Consider the following 19,912-nt stretch of genomic DNA (forward strand, 5'->3'; position numbering starts at 1 on the left):
ACCTCTACCAGGTCCTCCTCCTCCTCGGCCCCGTCCTCTTCCTTGATAACCTCTGCGCGCTCCTCCTGCACCCTGATCTAGAGGTCGAATTTCTACTTGCATTCGGTAGGTAGGCGTTCTTTCCATCATCAACTCGTAGCTACAACAATGGCGCTCATCGTGGCCCACCGATTTGCAGAAATCATAGAACAATTGTTGTGGTGTTTGAACGAACTTTTGCAGCAAATGGCAATTGTCTTTGACGTGCTTTCCAACCATCTGACAAATAGCACACCATAGTGCGGGCCCTGCACTTGGTCCTGCTGGAGCTTCCTGCCTTAGGGAATCGGTCCCCCTTCTATAATATAATTTGCGAAGATAGGGCAGTGGTCTTTATCATGCCCCTAGCTCTTACACTTGAGGCACCAGACTTCCTCACGCACCTTTGGCCTAGCCTCCTTCTCTTTTTTCAAGCTCTGCAATTCCAAGCAGAGGTTCTGCAATTGCGAGTGAATCTGCTGGACTCCCAAAGTCGCGTCCTGAATAGGTGTCTCATGCAATCTCATCGCGATTTCCAGGGCTTCTACCTAAGTTCCTATCTTCTATTGTGACAAAGCAATCCTCAAGTGGGGCAGAAGTGAGGCTATAAACCACTCGCGGTGCTGACCGTCTGTGAGCTGCATATCAGCTTCGCGGATTACGCTTTTTAGTCATTGATCTAACTCCCAAGGCGTCTCACTGATCCTTATCGTGATTTCCTTAAATCCAACAACTGACTGCAAGTCAGACTTAGGCTTACTAAACTCCTTGTTTAAAGCATCCTTAGTATCTGCTAGCGTTACTAAAGGATGATCAACACAATACTTAATATACCATGTTAGCGCGCGATCCTATAGAGCAGTAACTAAATGCACCTTCTTTATCTTGTCATTAGTGATCTGCTGCGCGGTCCATACAACATTCGCAACAAACCAGAACTGATCTGTATCTTTGCTCCCTATACCCTTGTAAATCGGTAGCTTTATTGAGTATGACGTTAAACGACGGTGGTGGTGGTGTTGGCGAAGGTGTATGCTGTGGAGGTGAAGGTGGAGGTGGAGTGGACGAATGATGTATCCGCGGGAAACCCTGTCTTATCAGCTGAATTGCACTCTACGTTGAGGCTTGTGCCGTTCCCTCATCGTCGCTCGAAGGAGGTCCAATCAACGGTCTATATTCAGGGCCTGCTTTCTCTCGATTTCTGAAGATCCGTCTGCTTCGCGTAGATCCGGACATCAAGGTAGCGACATAACCCTTTTCTCACACAAGAGCATCTTAATCTAGGTATTCAAAGATCTCAGATACTTACCTCGTGGTCCCTTGAAGAAGCATCGCTCTGCTTCGCTGTAGCTGACTGAGGTATCAACCGCGAACTCTGTAACAAATCCTCCTATAATTTGATTGAGCCAGTGGTCAACAATGCATGCGATCTTGTCTTCAGAAGCTTCCAACCTTCGCACTAGCTCCGGAGTCCACACTATTGGACCATCAAGCCTCCACCTTCCTTGGCTGTCTGCCAACTTAGCTATCCACTCGTATAGTTCGATTGGGAAGGTGCAGAAGAAAATTTCATGTATTTCTGTGTACAAATATCTGTCCAACCACTGCTCCTTTGACAGGCGCGGATTCCTGTTCTCTTGCGCTGCGAATTCGTGAATCTTCCTATCCAACCACTTCTCAATTTCCTTCTTGGTCGGATTCCAGTGATGCGACATCACACATCTCCTTATGTAGATCCCGGTCCCGACAACAAAACCATTTGTTGGCTTAGTGGGTCCTGACCCAGGTTCAAAGTTAATTGCGCCAAACAAAACCCTACACTACTGGCCCTTTTGGCATCAACCCGCATAGCGCAGGCTGAAGTCTCACCTGAAGCAGTATGGGGGGATGTTGGAACCAAGTTTCCGCATCCAGAGATCAGTGTGATGTCTTTTATTGCCCTAGATCTGCCTTCACGCAGATCTATAAGCCCCTAAGGCTTGGTACTACAACTTCACTTAAACAGCCTTTAGACCTTCGCAAAGGTCTATGATAGGTTTTTGCGAACCCTTAACAGATGAATCATCCACTTATGTGCACCATAAAGCAACCCTAGATCTGAGTTCGCACAGATCTACTTAAGTATTCAATAAACATAACAAAATGTATTATGATCTTCGCGTAAATACTTAACATGCATTGTGTACAGTTAGCAAGCCTTATCCACTAGAGTCGCGCATCAATACATCATTATTTCATAAAGACATTATTCCGTCATAGCATATATTGCAAACATAAATAACATAAGTAAATAGATAAACACATGTATTTCTTCAACAGTCTTCTTTATTGATCTTTAATATTAGGTTACAGACTCAAAACTGCCCTGTGCACTCAGCTGCAGGGGTCTGCGCACTCAGCTGCGGAACTTTTTCCCTTCTATCTACCTATTGTTACTTGCCCTTTTCCTCAGACGTAGACATAAGCATCCATCTCTATCTATGCCTTAGACTTTCTAAGGCACACCTATTTATAGCTTTTTACATACAATCCCATTGGTCTGCGGACCATGGGTGGATCTCAAAACCGACTCTACCTTACATGGATAAGGGGCTAAAACCTCTTTTGACTTCTAACTATCTATGTGCTCCGCATCCACAATTTGTGGAGGCTTTACATCATTTTATCAAAATTTATATTGAAACTTGGGTTTTTAACCCCAAAACTGACCTAGGGGACCCCATCCCAACAATCCTTTCCTTCTGGATCATGCTTCATCGATGATACCTGCAACCATATGTCATGATATTACACTATTAAATAGAAATAGAAGCATACATACCTCATTTTCCCTCAGACATCTTTCAGCAACTTCCTTGATTGAAAAGATCTTCAATCCCTTGATCTGCTTCATTTCTCAAGTCCTCAGATCGTCATCTCATGAATTTCAAAAGTTAGATTTCCTAATGAGACAGTATGCTGAGTGAGTAGATCTATATCTTGTAATCCGAGCCATTGCTGTTCATTATGTTTAGCTGCTACAAGGATGCCATCGAGATTTATATGCGAGGACTGTCATGCAAGATCAATCTATTTGAGATATATTTCGAGATTGTCATCATAAGGATTATGTCTATGCCGAGAAGGTGTCTAGCTCAGACGTCATACCAATACTGTATCCTCATCCAAGATCTCCTCTGCTTCATCCATCCGAGATCTTCTCTGCTTCAATTCACACGTATGTCGAGAGTGTATTTAGCCCAGAACTTAGATCAATGCTGCGTCCTTATCATACCTCCGAGATTTGGTCGTGACTGCACCTAATACCTAACCGAGGTGCAGCGAAGCCTTGATTCGGATCTGCTCCTTCATGCGAGATTTCAGAGAGAGGAATGCGATATCTCCTTCTTGATTGCGGATACCTTATGCGAGATCTGTTCCTCCTTGATTGTGGATACCTGCACCCAATTCTTATACGAAATTTCAGAGAGGAATGGGAAGATCTGATCTGCCTTTTGGAGGATACCTTGACGGGTTATTTATAGTGGTGAGCCACCTATATTGAACTAACTTGAGTTTGAACGGATGTGTCTATTCCCTTGAGCCTACCTGACTTTTATTGATCCAGATTTAAACAGGAATGCAACAAATTACAGAGATAACCATATACACAAAGATGCAGCGGAAATAATACTTCATTTCATTAATGGAAAACACTGAAATATGCTTACAGACAGAAATGGAAATAAACTAGCTAGGGCGATGGTAGCTTATCTCTGAGAAGAGATGTGATGGCTACATGCCTCTGAACTGTAAAGACTACATTGTGGTGGACAATCTATCCTTTTACAAAATGTGACTTGTTACTTATACTATTTTTCAGTTACAATACCATGGGTCAATTCCATGGGTGAATGAATACCATGGGTGGATTTTACAATACCACGGGCAGATGCCATTTATAATACCATGGGTAAATTCCGATGAATAATATGGGTGGATGAGTACCATGGGTGGATTTTACAACCGGATCATTTATCTATGTATTTAATTCATATTTGGAGCCTACATGAAGACCTCTTCATTGTTTTTCTTGCAAACATTGGTGTGCTTGCTTTTGGAGAATTGTTCTTGGTCTTGGAGGGCTGATACACACTGTTGAAGACTTGTATACATTTACATGAATTCATGAAGAGTTTCTATACATATGGCATATGACTCTTTGACATATAGATAAATCCTAGAGGCATCAAGAAGAAGTCTTTGACCTAATTACACTTCTTGCTCATGAAACCCATGAAGCAAGATATACAAAAATAATTTATTACATCATTTACAAAGATCATGTCATTATGAAGACCAAATCTAGTTACATTTTCTTCAACATTCCCTTCCAACTCGAGTCAAGTAATTTTTTAGATTTTGACAATGTCATGTGTGTTCTAGGTCCTAGAAAGAATTTGCATTAAGTTTTGTCGTGGAGGGTAAGGGATTTTTAGTGGAGTTTAACAACCATCAAGTCCTCTTTAGGTTGAAGGATTCTAGTATGGATACAACTTAAGTAATAAGGTTTAGAGAAGGTAATTGTAGTGGTTGCAGGGTGAAGTCATTTGAGCTTTGTTGCATAACAATGACAACTTGTGCAAATTATGGCACAAGAGAATGGGGCAGCTACATCACAAGGCATTGTCTATTTTGAGGGAGATAAGCACATGTCTTCCATAATTTGATATTGAGCAACATGATGTATGTAGAGGGTGCACACTTGGAAAACATGCCAAGGCTAATTTCCTAAATAACAAGTATAGGTCTAAGGGGATTCCAAACCTAGTACATTTGAAGGTTTTCGGACCAATGTCAACAACATCATTATCAAGAAGCATGGATTATGTTTCATTTACTGATGATTTTTCTTGCAAGACTTGGATCTACTTCTTAAAGAGCAAAGAGGAGGTCTTTAGCAGGTTTCAAGAATTAAAAGCTCTAGTTGAAAATCAGATAATGAATAACATCAAAGTCTTGAGATCGGGCAATGTGAGAGAGTATACCTCAAAGGAGTTTGAGGGTTTTTGCAAGGAAGTAGGAATTAAGAGGGAGTTAATACTTTCATAGAACATACAAATGAATAATGTGGCTAAGCAGAAGAATTGATCCATCATAGGGGCTATTAAAGGCATAACATGACTACCACATGTTGATGTTTCTTTGGGTTGAGGCATGCAACACAACAACCTACATCCAAAATCGGTGTATGCACAAGATCTTGGAGGACAAGACACCAAAGAAGGCATTCATTGGTGTGAAGCTAGAGGCGAGTCATTTCCACATCTTTGGTTGTCTAGTTTATATCCATATATCAGTAGAGAAGAGGACCAAGTTAGAGCCCATAGCATGAAGGGTTTATCTGTGGGCCACAATAAGACTTCAAAGGCTTATAAGGTCTACATTTTGTCGAATTTTGATGACTAAAACGTTTCCTGCAATCCCACCCCGATTTTAATTTCACCTCATCACTCCCATTTAGTTAAATGCCCTTTCCCATAAACATACATTCAACATATATAATTATGGAAATGAAATTTTCAAATTAAAACACATGGGACTGTGAACACATGCTGAAAATAAATATGGACATAAACAGACCAGCAACACACATAAAAATACCCACAGATTTTTGGTCAACTTAGACCTAGGCAAAACCCCTTCAATCTTCTCCGTGGAAAACCTGTTAGAGAGCTCTTCAAATTTATTTATCTTTCAAGTTCAGGAAAATTGCATTTGTAGACAAAACAAAACAACAAAATACAACTTATCTCTTTAGCCCCAAAATCCTTGAAAATCGTGCCCACTTTGCCTCAATTTCCGTGCCCACTTGAAGCTGAAAATGTGTATTGTACGGATACTGACTGTACTGTACGGATTCCGTATGGACTCTATAGATTTCTGTAACACTGTACAGGTTGTACGATTTTTTTTTTCATTTTCTTCTTCAAAAACTTCTATCGAACGACGTGCAGCCCACAACATTAAATGTTGTTTGTACTGTACCTTCTGCTGTCTTCTATGCCTTGATTTCCATTCCCAGCTTTGCCCAGAAATCACTCCTTCAACTTGCTGCAACAAATTTCTCCTTCAGAATTTTTCTCCAACTTTCAACTTCCTTTCTCCAATCTGCTCATGAAGAATGAATGTAGTCTCTCTTTTCTTTTTCCCCTTTTGTTTCCCTAAATGACTTTTGGGCAACCCTAAGATCTAATGGCTCAGATTCATTTAGGTCAAGGGATGAGAATAAATGTGCATTTAATTCTCACTTTCTATTTTTTAACTCACCCATTAAATAAAGTACCCACATTGTACTTTGTCTAAAGTCACTTTTCACTTTATAATTTAACATTGACTTTACCGCTTATAAAGTCACTTTCACTTTATAAAGTCACACTTAGGAAAAGAATTATTTTGGACACTTTTCCCTAGGTAGAGACTAACCCATGGGAAACCATTTGTCCAAGGAACATTAAAAGTCAACACTCCCTCTTACCAAGGAAAGTGTTTCTCACCACACCCATCTTGTCCCTGAAATGGACATGCTTGCCTCTTGGCAAGGACTTCGTGAGAACAATGACCACCTGCTCATCAGTTGATATATACTCCAGCTTTAATGCCCCCTTCTGAACATAGTCCCTAATGAAATGATATCTGATGTCAATGTGTTTTGACCTGTCATGAAACACTGGATTCTCTGTGAGTTTAATGCAACTCTGATTATCACAGTGAATAACCGTCGGTCTCAACTCCTGATCAAATAGGCCATATAACAACTTGCGAAGCCAAATGGCCTCACAACTAGCTTGGCTAGCAGCCATATACTCAGCTTCAGAAGAGCTCAAAGCAACTGACTTTTTCTTTCGACTGAACCACGACACAACTGCCAAACCCAATACGAAGCAACACCTTGAAGTGATTTTCCTGTTAGAAGCACCACCTGTCCAATTTGAATCTGTGTAACCTGCCAACCTCACTTCATCTCCCTGCCTATAGTGTAGACCATAATCAACAGTCCCCTGCATGTAGCGAAGAATGTGCTTTGCAGCTACCCAGTGCACCCTCCTGGGCTCAACCATGAACTCGCTAAGTGTGTTCACTGCAAAGCATATATCTGGCCTAGTATTGACTAGATACATCAAGGACCCAAAAAGCTACCTCTACGATGTGGGATTGACCAAACTATTGAAGCATGAAGCTTCTTCTAGTTGGTGATCATAGGTGTAGACATGGGTCTACAGTCTACTATGTGAAATCTGCTCAGCACATCCACAACATACTACCCCGGCCCCAGAAAGATATGCCCCTCCTCTTGCCACACCTCAAGACCCAAAAAGTAATACATTAGCACAATGTCCTTCATCTCGAACTCCATAGCAAGTTCCTCCTTGCAACCACACTAATCAATCTCTTTGCCCTAGTAATGAACAAGTCATCAACATACAACACAAGAATGAGCGGATCATCCCCTACAACAATGTAATATAGGTTCGGATTTGCATCACTCTTCGTGAAACCCATTTGCTGCAAGTAAGTATCAATCCTTGAATACCAAGCTCTTGGAGCTTGCTTAAGTTCGTAGAGTGCTCGCCTCAACTGACATACATGGGTCTCCCACCCAAGTACCTCAAAGCCCTGTGGTTGCTCAACATACACCTCATCCTCTATAACCAACCCATTTCTGCAGCAATAGAAATAAGGGACTGGATATAAGTTTTTGGACTACATGGCATTATTGAGCAACATTCTAGATTTTGAGCCTTCTAGTTTTTAGGAGGCAACATACCAACTTGTATGACAGGATGCCATGGTGGAAGAGTACACCTCCATCATGTAGAATGATGTTTGGGACATAGTGCCAAGACTGGAGGGGAAGTAAGTTGCGAGTTCCAGGTGGCTTTACAGGATCAAGCATGCTACAAATGGTAGCGTTGAGAATTTCAAAGTGAGATCTGTGGCGAGAGGGTTATTGGGTTATCTTAGAAAGAGGGAGTGGACTATGAGGAGACTTTTGCTCCAGCCACTATTAGAAAATCAGAAAGATAGAAAGATTTTCTTATGTTGATAATTTTTTGTGATATTAGTATGTTTTTGTTAGATCTAAGACTTTTGTGATCCATAATGTAGATAACCAAATCCTAACGATGTGATTAATCCGAAAGACTTATATCTACTATAGTATGTTCTTATTAACTTTCTTATGTTTTTCTTTCTTTGTTTCATCCAGCAATTATCAAAAGCAAATCATGAAGATCAGGGATGCCAGATGTAGGCGGACAACTAGGGCTAAAACCCCTATATAGGGGAAAACCCAGTCAAGAACTCTTCCTTCAGTAATTCAGATTGAGATGGACCAAGACCCTAGACCAACATACTTTCCTCCTCCACCAAGTCAGCCTTCCAAGATGATGTACTAGTCTCTTCTTATCCAACAGCTCCAACCCAACAACAATCTAGAAATTCAACTTGCCAGTTGCATAATTTTGACCCCCACCAGTATAATTTCGATCCCCTTCTAGCAGCTGCACAACTTCACACGTGTGGGAAAGAGAGAAAATTTCGACTTCTTATGCTGGTGAGAGACCTTCTTCTTAGCTATCCTTCTTCCTCTTCTTCCTTGAAATTCACACTTTTTCTGGTCCTAGAAGTTGCAAATCGAACTTTTTGAGCGTGAGTGACAAATGAGGTCTTGTTGCAATAATTGATTTATTTCTCCTACTTATTTATAATAAGTTATTCACCAAAGTTTCAGTAAACACCAAAATGAATTCAGTTGCAGACTTCACAAAAATAGGAACTAAAAATTAGGAGGCAAGAGAAACATCAGCATATGAACAATCACATTGATACACTTGTTTTTGGACAATTGCCCTCAGAAAAACCCAATGTGGGAAAAGCGGTGCAACAAATATGAGGATTCTTATTATTGGCAGTAAATATTTGAATGCAATTTGGATGCCCTAGAGAAAAACGACAATCCACTTAGAGAAGATAACTGAGAATTCTCTCACACTAATTCCGGAGATTTTGCTCTGTCCCTAGCCCACTGCACAGTCCCTGCGTGAGCCTACGCAGGCTCTGTGTGATTTCTATGTGGAGGCTCCCTTTGACTTTGTCAACCCGTTGCTGAGCAATTGAGATTTCTCTGCCAATCATCTACTGTGATTCCTGACACTGAACTCTGCTCATCCCCAACACTTCTGCATCAACCTCCTCCAGCTGCTGCGCTAACCCTCTGCGTCAATCTCCTTCAGCTGCTGCGCTGTCCCTTCTTGGACCAACACTGACTCTGGTATCCCTCTCTGCGTATTCACTGGAACTGGAAATCACTTCCTTCCAGTGCTGCCTCTGATCCTCTTTGCTTGATCACTGGTTCGAATTCCTTAGCAAACCCTGCCCTAGGAAAATCGAATTGACTGATCAACTCTCTGTGTGTCTTCAAGTGAACCCCAAGCCTCCATCTTATACTTTTCCTGTTGAGTTTTCAACGACTGAGATTAAGTCTTTAATCAACGACTAAGATTAAAACATGACTTGATAAGCCTTCTAGATCATTCTCACCCATATTTTGATTAATACCCATTAATATTTTAATTTCCCCAAGTTTAGACTTAGGAACTCCATTAAAAATATTAATTATTTTAATAAAATACAATCTGGGTGGAATTTCACCAAACAATGTCTGGGTTCTTTAGAACTCATGTGCCTTAGCCTCTCCACCAATTTTCAAGGCTAGAGCACTTCCGATGCTACCAAAAACTAACAGTTGCTACCTTTATATAGTGATTATGCTGCCCAGTTTTAGGTCGACTTGTCCAGTTTTGAGGCCGACTTGGTGGAGGAGGTCTAGAAGACTAATTTTAATATAAAATAAATTTCCTTCTTGACAAATAATTCCCAAGAAGGGTTTTTTACATTATGATATGGACTAGGACACAAACCCTAGAAGCTTGCAATGGAGGCTTTGACCAAGAATAATTGACCCAAGATTGAAACCCATGCTTTAATAAGTCAATTTTAATAATAATAAAATTTTATTTTATTTCTTTTGACAGATACATTATATTGGAACTTAAATACATTTATGAAGACCAAACCTAGTTACATTCTTCAACCATCACTAGGTATACTCCAATTAAATTTGTCATGTCTTTGGTTTCATTTATTAGATGGAGGATACATTAGATGGATGTAGGGACAACTTTCCTTAACAAGATCATTGAGGAAGAAGTGTACATAGCACAACCTTAGGCTTTTCATGTAAATCCTAGAGCATGGTATTCTAGGATTGTTTGATATTTGCAAAGTATGGGCTTCATCAAAAGCTAAGCAAATTCTAACTTATATTTATCTATTTTTTTCAGACAGATCTGCATATTTTGGGGATGTATGTAGATTATTTGTTTTTTGAGGAGTGTAGAAAAACACATTACAGGGTGCAAAGCAGACATGATAATTGAGTTTGAGATAAAGGACATCGACTTGATGCATTTCTTCTTGGGGTTTTCAGTTTTGGCAGAGACAAATGGAGATTTTATGTAGGTAGGGTACGTATTTAGTTCAGGTCTTGAAGAGTTTTTAGATGGAGGATTGGAAACCTATGACCACACTCATGATCACTAACATGAAGAAGGGGACAACTTGAGATTCAGAGTTGGTGGATCCCATGATGTATAGACAATTGATAGGTTCCTGGATGTATTTGGTCAACACTAGGTCAGATATATGTTTCGCAGTGAACAACTTGAGTCAGTTCATGGTGGACCCAATGCAAGAGTAAAAGGTAGCAACCAAACATGTGATTAGGTATTTGAGTGGGGGCACAATGGAGTATGGTCTTAGATATATTAAAGATATTGAAGTGAAGTTGCAGGGCTATTTAGACCCCAATTGGGAAACTAGTGCGATAGACAGGGAGAGCACATTAGGGTGCTGCTTCAGCTTGGGATCAAATGATGATATCATGGTTCAGCCTGTGTGTTTGATGCTACATTCTGAAATATAATTTCAGCACTACTTATATTCAACAATCTACTTGTTTGATTGAGAACATAACGACATTGGTCACCTAGGGCTCGAAATTCTCACATGGAGAAACACAGGTTGTCAAGTTAAGGGAATGATGTTGGAAAACTTACTATGGATCAACATGGAACTAGAAAGGCAACCGATATGGAGGCACATGGAGGACTAAAAGCAATGCATGTAAGCACAACGAAAACAAGGAACCGAAAGAGAATCTAGAATCAAGTTCGAGGAAAGTCCATAGTTGGACCCTATGTCCAAATTTCATTAGAATGGATAGTGTTCCTTAATGGTACCGGTTGACTACTTTGCTTAGTAGGTCATATTAAATGGCTTCCTCTCATGTTTTGGGTATGAAACATGTGAAAGGAGATGGGATGTAATATCTTGAGGTAATCAAGGTGATAATAAATTTAATGTGGCCATATTCATGAAATAGGCCCATTTTGTAGTTGATGGGTAATAAATAGGCCCACTAGGTAGTTAAGAGGAAATAATATAATAATAAGTGGTAGTTGGCATATATCTATCAAGGTTTACTACAAACATATAATAGAACTCTTTGTCAAATCCATCTTGGGGTTATTTAGAAATTTTTGAACCTGTTCTTGTCTAGAACCCAATCTAGCTTTTATGCTGAGTTTTTAGGTCATATTAAATGGCTTCCTTTCATGTTTTGGGTATCAAACATGTGAAAGGGGATGAGATGTAATATATTGAGATACTCAAGGGGATAATAAATTTAATGTGGCCATATTCATGAAATAGGCCCATTTTGTAGTTGATGGGTAATAAATAGGCCCACCAGGTAGTTAAGAGGAAATAATATAATAATATGGGATAGTTGGCGTAGTCCCCTAGGCATACTCATGAAAAGCTATAACTATACGGTAGATATGTGGGATGTATTGTATTGTAGTAAGAGTGGCTTGTAGAGTGATTCCTTCCATAAGGAGTGATTGATGGTGTTACCCTACATTAAGGGTTCTCTATATTCTTGTGCTGTTTTTGTTGGAATGCATTTGGTTTTTTATGAAGTTTAACTGTTTATTTCTGAAGTTAAGGGATATCTTCTCTCATACATCTATCAAGGTTTATTACAAACATCTAATAGAACTCCCTGTCAAATCCATCTTGGAGTTATTTACAACTTTTTGAACCTGTTCCTGTCTAGAACCCAATCTAGCTTTTATGTTGAGTCTGTGATTAAATTATACCCTTCGAGGAACATAAGTTGTTAGCATCTTAAAGCTTTGGTGGGCCCAAAGTAAGTCACACTACTATCATAACTAGTTGGTCCTAGCTCACAATATTTAAATTATCCTCCAAAATCACCCATCATTAACACTTATCCTCTTTGGGTACCTAAGTAAGTCAGGAAACGTGGAAATGCCTGGAAGTCTCCGAATCGAGTATGGCTAGAAACGTGATCCTCTCAGAATGGAAATGTTGGGCAAAACACCACGTGTGTACTGTTGTTGTGGACAATGAAGGTATATGTTTCAGAGTGGTCCTTGGGAGTTTTTCACCACAAGTCTGTTCGTTTTTGGATTCTGATTGTTTGCTGTTCTATTGTTAGGCTTATGGGTTGGACTTGTTAATGGCAACAATAAAGGGTTTTGTTGCTGTTATGATTTTTACTAGGTCACTATTCTTCTCTTAATATATGAGCTGATATGATGATAATGGACAATATTAATGATAAATTTCTGTAATATGTGTGCTGTTATCTTTGTTGCTAAGCTGTTTAAGATACAAACTAAGGTTGGACATTTACTGTCCAACACTATCTGAACCAATTCCTGTCAAGAACCCAATCTAGATTCAATCCCAAGTAATTCCTGTCAAGAATCCAATCTAGATTCAATCCCAAGTCTACGACTAGCTTTTACCCTTATAATAGCACATGCTTGGTTATTGTTAGCATCTCAAATCTTTTTTGGGCCCAAATTACAACTCGTTGTTACAGCTAGTTCATCCTAGCCCACTGTAAATAAGTTATACAAACAATAAGTGTTAAAGTGGTTTATACACATTGTATTGATTGAGGATCTTATTTGCCAGGATTTGCCTTTGAACTGTTTATGCTTCTGTTCTTTTGTGGTCGTTTGTGAATATTCAATTGGCTTTGTTGATTTCTTTCAATATTGCAAGTTTTTATAGTTTTTCTCTTTAATGGGCCCTTAATTTCATCTAGCCTTTTTGCTTCCTTGAAATTTTCATTTAAATTGTGTTTTAGTTGTTTAATTAATTTAACCTCATCTGTGGACTTTTAAAACTTTGTAATGGATATTTAGCCTAGATGCCAAGCTCTTCTTTGTTATTTGTGGATCAGCTTCTAGGCCATGGTATGGTTTGATTCTTTGGTTGCTTGATATTATGGTATCCTGCTCGTAGAAGTTAGAAATAGTAGTTTTTAGCTGAAGTGATACAACAATCTTGTTACACATTTTGATGATACATAATTTATGTTATTGACAGATCTGTCTTCTTTGTCGAGAGCGTGGCCACACTATGAAGCATTGTTACAACAATCAACAGAATCATGACACCAAGTATTGCTATAATTGTGGGCAGACAGGGCATCGACTCTCTGAGTGTCCCGAACCAATACAAAATGGTATCACCCTTTGAATCATATGGGCATCTTAACTATTCCATTTGTATCAAGTGTTTCAACTTTCTGGACTTCTCTTTTTAATCTTTTTTAACAAATAAGGTATTGCATCAAGATTAAAAATATCATATAATCTATATAAAAATTTAAAATCCTTCCATCCTGAAACCATAGTAATGATATTTGATGTTTTTATATACCGAAGTAACTGTGACTTATGGAAACTGTCTGCTTTACCCAGGGCAACTTTGACACTATCATGCGTAGATTCTACACTTTGGGGAATGTTGCAACTTTTCATATTCCAGGCTTAGATCTGTCAATATAATAAGTGAACCATTCACTGCTTTCCTTTCGATTTCCTCCATTGTTTCTTTGGAGCGGGAAACAAGTTCCACAACTCAGTTTGTAGCGTAGACATTTAGTTCTTCTTCCAACTTGGGAAACCACGTATTTTCAGAATCGCAGACAAACAGGGATCAACTCTCTGGATGCTATGAACCAATACAAAATCTTAACACTCTTTGAATCACATTGTTGTCTAAAGTTTTCTTTTTGTATGTACTATTTCATCTTTTTTGGATTTTTTTTTAATTGCGAAACAAGTTTTTTTTGGTTACTTTTAAGTTTAAAAAAAAATCCAATGGGCCATATATAAAAAGTCCACCAGTACCAAAATTTTTAACATCGGAAATTAAATTTTTGTTTTTTGTTTTTTTTTTCTTTATTGTTATGAAATGGTTATTTAAAAAATGGCTGTGCATAAAAGTAAACTATTTACTTTATACAAGCGCAACTTTGATTTTAACAGGTCTATACTTGAGAAATGTTAAAACTTTATACTCCAGGATATGTTATGTATCAATATAGCAAGCCCGCTATGCCTCCTTTTCCTACCTACTTGGACCTTTTCTATTATTTTGGATATGGTAGTGCACTTTGAAACAAGTACCACATCTTAGGCTAGAAAATTGTTGCCAAAGGCATAACTTGTTTGATGCGTTATTGATGAGGATACAACATACAATTGTTTTCCTTTTATATTTATATTAAAGATTCTTATTCATGCAGCGAACTACCCTTGTATATGTTATTGTATATAATATACTAAATGAAAAATGTCGGGTGAGGCCATGTTCGCGTGTTCATATTTATACAATTTTGACATATATAGTTGGCTAGACTTGTTATTTTGAAAAATCAAACTGTAAAAATAATAATAAGGGACCTTTCGAATGTTTTGGTTGAATTCAATGGGATTGCAATTCAGAGAAGCCAAGTAGTATATTACAAGACATGGTGCAAAAATGCTTTGCTGTAGATTATTATAGGAGAGTATTATCGTGGAACAAAATCCAATCATAGGGATATGCCACTCTAATAACTTAGCAAGATAGCTTCTGGCGATGAACATGTAATGTCCCCTATGGATTAGTTGCCCAAGGGAGGATGAAGTAGCCTATCCAACCCCGTAGGCTATAGTCATTGATAAAGGGGGAAACCCATTATCCAATGTTTTGGGGCAACATTGGGTAAATTTTGGGGTAGCTGGGGCAAAAAGCCCAAATTGGAGGCTACACTTGTAACCCCTCACATTAGATTAAGGAAGAGAAACCCCCATGAGGAATCTATAAATAAAGGAGAGATGGAATCATTTTCTCATCATTGATTTGGATTGGAATATCTCTGTTTCTTTTGAGCTGCGGCTCTGAGGGTTTTAAGACCCCTTTTTCTCTTGACTAGTTTCAGTGGAGGTGATCCCACCCTAGCTAGTTTCCTCTTTCCTCTGTTCTGTTACAGCATAATCTGCTGGAGCAACTTGGGCCTGTTCTGGCTAGCAAAGAAATAATTTCTCTGTGGTTATTCATTGGGTCAACAAGCTCTGTTCAAGAATGATTAAGGTCTTTCTGTGGTATGTCTGGTCACTGAAGTTGATTAAGGGGATTCTGTGGCAAACCATGAAGGCAGAAAAGAGTATCCCACCTAAGCCCAAGCAGCAAAGAACATTAGGGCACATCTGTGGCCAGTTCATTTTCCCAAGGACAATTCAAGGTTGCGGCCTAGCAATTAGGGCATTGTCTGTGGTTGATGTACCCTCCTGAAGCTGTTCGGGCAGAAAAACAGTCTTTTGAACCTTCCTGAGGCTGCTCCAGGCAGCGAGACTTCCAGGACTCATTAATTTTGACTCTTGACGCTTGGCAGCTATTAACAGTTATAATGTTCATAATTGTTAATTGAACATCTTATATATGATAATGAAGTATCTCCTGTTAATATTTATGTGACGATATGATAACATATTTGTAAGCTAATATTTTTAATGAGTTGAGAAGAATATGACAGTCATGCATTTTTTTGCTGCTCTTTTTCTATTTTTTCTTTTCCCAATTTCAATTTTAGACACTTGCCAATTTGTTGGCAAGTATGAGTTTTGCAACACTGTTTTGTAGCCCCAAGTGTTATTACTTAGGTTCCAACTTTGAGTAGGTCTGGATGTTTCAGTGCAATATGGCTTCAAACTTCCTCCCATCCTTTCCAAATTTGCCCCAAAGCCAAAGGGTCTATCGCAAACAACATTTGTCATAGTGAACAGACCACTAGCCCATTTTTCTGTCTAGCTGTCTCAATTCTATTGCTAATGATAATCAGCTAAGCTGCATTGTCACTAAGAGCCCTTATCAACCACTTAGCTGCTAGTCCTATCTCTTGAGAGCTGTAGTCATAGGACTCCAATTTGGGAATGACTCAGCAAAGTTGAAGAGCAAAAATATGACAGTGATTTAGAAAAAAGTTGGAAAGAACTCAACATAAAACTCAATAAAGAGAAAATGGTGATAAATACTAAACATTTTACAAAAGATTGTGAGATTCTTCATTCCATAAAAATTTACATCATAGACATCAAAATAAACGTAAAAGCATGTAGATTATTATTATTAAATAATCAAATTTGAGATCTACTGTCACATATATTTCAAATAGTTTACTATATAACATAATCAAAATTTTCATGCATTGAGCACAACCTCTAAATACCGTGGATGATGGACCATTGCACAAATAATAAACAATTGTCAGAAAATGTGATGTTCCTAAACAGGAATGTAAGTGATATGCAAAGCATGCAAACAATCCAGCAATCAGAAAAACAAAATATACATTAAGCACCCATGGAAACACTGGAAATAGAGAACTGCTAAGCCATTTTATTACTTCTTTAGCAGCAAATACAATAGTAAAATAGAATGGTGCACCTGGTCTTGACTCAATGGACAAGCATGACAAAACCCAGGTGAGAAAATGCCGAACTAAAGGCTGCTACAACTGCTGCACCAAACTGAACTGCGCTGCCCCAAAAAACTGCTCTGTCTGCTGACTTCGAAGGGCTGGAATCACTGCTTCTTGTGCTCAGAAAATTATGAGATTTCAGCTCCTTGCTCCTTGGCCTAAACCTAGAAAAACCCACGAAGGAATTGGCCAAATGTTGACCTCGAAATTTTGGCCCAAATTCCCCTTAGCTCCTCTAGCTGCTGGCTGAGTTGGGACCCCTGTTTGACCCCTTAGATCTGCCCAGAAAATTCTATAAATTTAGGAGTGTGATCCTTGCCCAAAACCCAGAAAAACCTAGAAAGAGTTTCCCTTGGTTCCAACCTTCAAAAATTGACCCTTCACAGCTTGGCCCTCCTCCAATTTCGAATTTTGTTGCTGTGATTGATCCTGTCAATCTCTGCTCTCCCAACTCCAACAATCCTCTTCAAATGGCCCTCCAAGTGATCTTCTATTTCTCCCAGCAAGCTCCAGCTCTACAATTCCTTCCTCCAACTCCCACGTGAGCCTAGTGATGACTCTCTGTGCAGGCCCAAGTAACTGTAAATTTGACTGCTGGGATGCTGACTCCAAACTCGCAAGAAACGCTGGCCCTTTGCTGCTCTCCCAATCCCCTAACTCTCCCGGCAAATACTTGATCACTGATAGCTCCAAACTTCTCTTGCGTATTCTCCAGCTAGCCAAATACGCACTCCCTGTTGTGGCTGAATGGTAGTGCTGTAACACACTCCCGGAACTCCTGATATACTTATGGAACTACCTCTCTAGGGCGGGCACGGATGGTCCCCCGAATTAGAGGTTGAATCTCCCGCTTGAGAGATTTGTGGCTAAACAGCTGGTTGACTCAGCGAAACAACAGAGCGAACAATCAAGTAATTTTGATTGCAAGGTGTAAGAAATGAATCCAAAATGAGAGCTGCTCTCTCCTTATAACTCCTTGGGCCTCCCTAGCCTCATGTGGGCCCCTCCATCCACCTATTCGACTTTCTCTCCAAGCTATTCGAATGGGTCAATTCCAACTCCCATGTGGGTGGGCCCCACATTCCACTAGCAACCAAATAAAGTCAAATTGCCTCCTAAGTCCCTAAAGTTGAAAATTATGGGTTCTCTTCCTTAGCCAAAATTGTGCAAAATTGTGTAGCAACACCCTGTTATAAATGTGTTTGAGAAGGGACATGACAGAAAAAATGAGCTGGCAATGTCCACTGTCAATGCCAATTGGTAACTGCAGTCTCTTATGCAGCACTGCATCGTGTAGTTGTGCTCATGAGTTGGAAGCAAAAGCCCCTATATGTGCCTCTGAAGGTCTTAGTAAGTTGGTGGTTAGCCAACTTGGTTTCTCATCTTAGAATGATCTAATCATATGTTGTATCAACCTCGTCCAGTTCAGTTATGAAGAATTTTGATGTGATTTAAAATAACTTCGAAGTTTAAGCTTTGATTTTTTTGATAAACAGGAAAAAAGGGAAATCAAGAATGATTTGAAAATATTAGATATATTATAATTTAAAAAATCCCACCTTCTAGCTTAGGGAGTTGAAGTTTGTATTGCATAAACACAGTCAACCATATGTGTTTGTGCTAACTGATTGTCTTTCTTGTAGTGCATAAACACTAAGTCAACGATCTGTGTTTATGTAATTCGTTCTTTCTTGTGGTGCACCTGCTGAAGATTCTCCAGGTCTGTGCACAACCAAAAGCACTGAGGTTTGGCTCAACTTTAAGATAGGTGCAGGTGTATGGCTACCAAAGTTATCATGTACTATACCTAGTATATGCTATGATATGAATAAGAAAATATATCAATAGTAATATTAGTTGAAAAACTCAAATTTCAAACTAAATCAAGATTTTAGTTGTAATAAATCAATAGAAAATAAATCAAGGTACATAGTAGGATGGTATTCCTTGCTCGGATTATCATATCACAGTGAAATGGCCCCTCAGCATTCTTGTACTTTTGCAGTTTCCACTGAATTGGACCCTAAGCCCTTATATCAGGGAGGATCCTTTAAATGCATTGTCCGACACTTTTGTATGCATGTAGACAAGCTTGATTGAGAAGATGCCACCCTGCTTGTCCAAATAACGATGTCAGAAATGTCTGTCTTTTCTTTTTACAAAATCTTATAGTCTTGAATTTATTTTCCAAGGGAGAAAGAGCCTTCAATTCTTTATATTTACTGTATTTAATTCCTGTTTTCCATGTTTGATCCTTGGCGTATGAGACTAAAAGTTGATCGGAAATACAGGAGGAACAGCATTTGCAGAATGTTTCCTCTGCAAGGAACGTGGGCATTTGAGCAAAAATTGCCCAACAAACACGCATGGAATATATCCTAAGGTACAAGGCTTTTTTCTTAATCTGTTAAATCCTATATGTCAGTCACTCCATTTACAATGGAATATGACAATAATGTTGATTGTGAAGGGTGGAGACTCTTGAAGTATGGAATTTAAAATGTCGAAGTAACAGTTTAATTAGAATCTACATTTAGAATTTATGACAACAGAAATACAAGTTTTTTATCAGTGCTGTGACCTGCAACGTCTGTCCCACTGTCTTGGTGAGGAAAAGGGGAATTTAAAATAAATGGGGTGCAGGGAGGGAGAGAGGGAAATGTATTACCTATGAGATAGGAGAGCTCTCCCAAGAACTCCTGCTCATTCCTTCCTATACGCTAATAAACACATAAAAGGGCTGCTCCTTGTCCTGAGGGAGGAGAGATTGCAGAATAGAACCACATAAGAGATTAGAGGATATCCATAGCAAGAAAATTGGCAAAATTTTGGAGACCTGCCAATTTTCATTACAACCAATTTTACTCAATGAACTCAGAGAATTAAATGATACTAAATGGAAGAAAATTGGGGATATGCCCTTGTGGAAGAGTCATAAACTAT

General features: G+C 39.0%; 1 protein-coding gene across 1 annotated transcript in view; it reads left to right on the forward strand.

Moving 5' to 3' along the window:
* Window positions 1-19,912, forward strand: part of LOC149151330 (uncharacterized) — a 99,139-nt gene that overhangs the window by 43,427 nt on the left and 35,800 nt on the right. The window contains exons 2-3 of the mRNA XM_089441409.1: window positions 13,546-13,684; window positions 19,261-19,352. Of these exons, the coding sequence (XP_089297535.1) occupies window positions 13,546-13,684; window positions 19,261-19,352 (231 nt within the window). The remainder of the gene's footprint in view (window positions 1-13,545; window positions 13,685-19,260; window positions 19,353-19,912) is intronic.

The sequence above is a fragment of the Pinus tabuliformis genome, chromosome 9, assembly GCF_031772625.1.
Source record: "Pinus tabuliformis cultivar Carrire ecotype Pingquan chromosome 9, CPIR1, whole genome shotgun sequence".
In the NCBI taxonomy this organism is placed as follows: Eukaryota; Viridiplantae; Streptophyta; class Pinopsida; order Pinales; family Pinaceae; genus Pinus; species Pinus tabuliformis.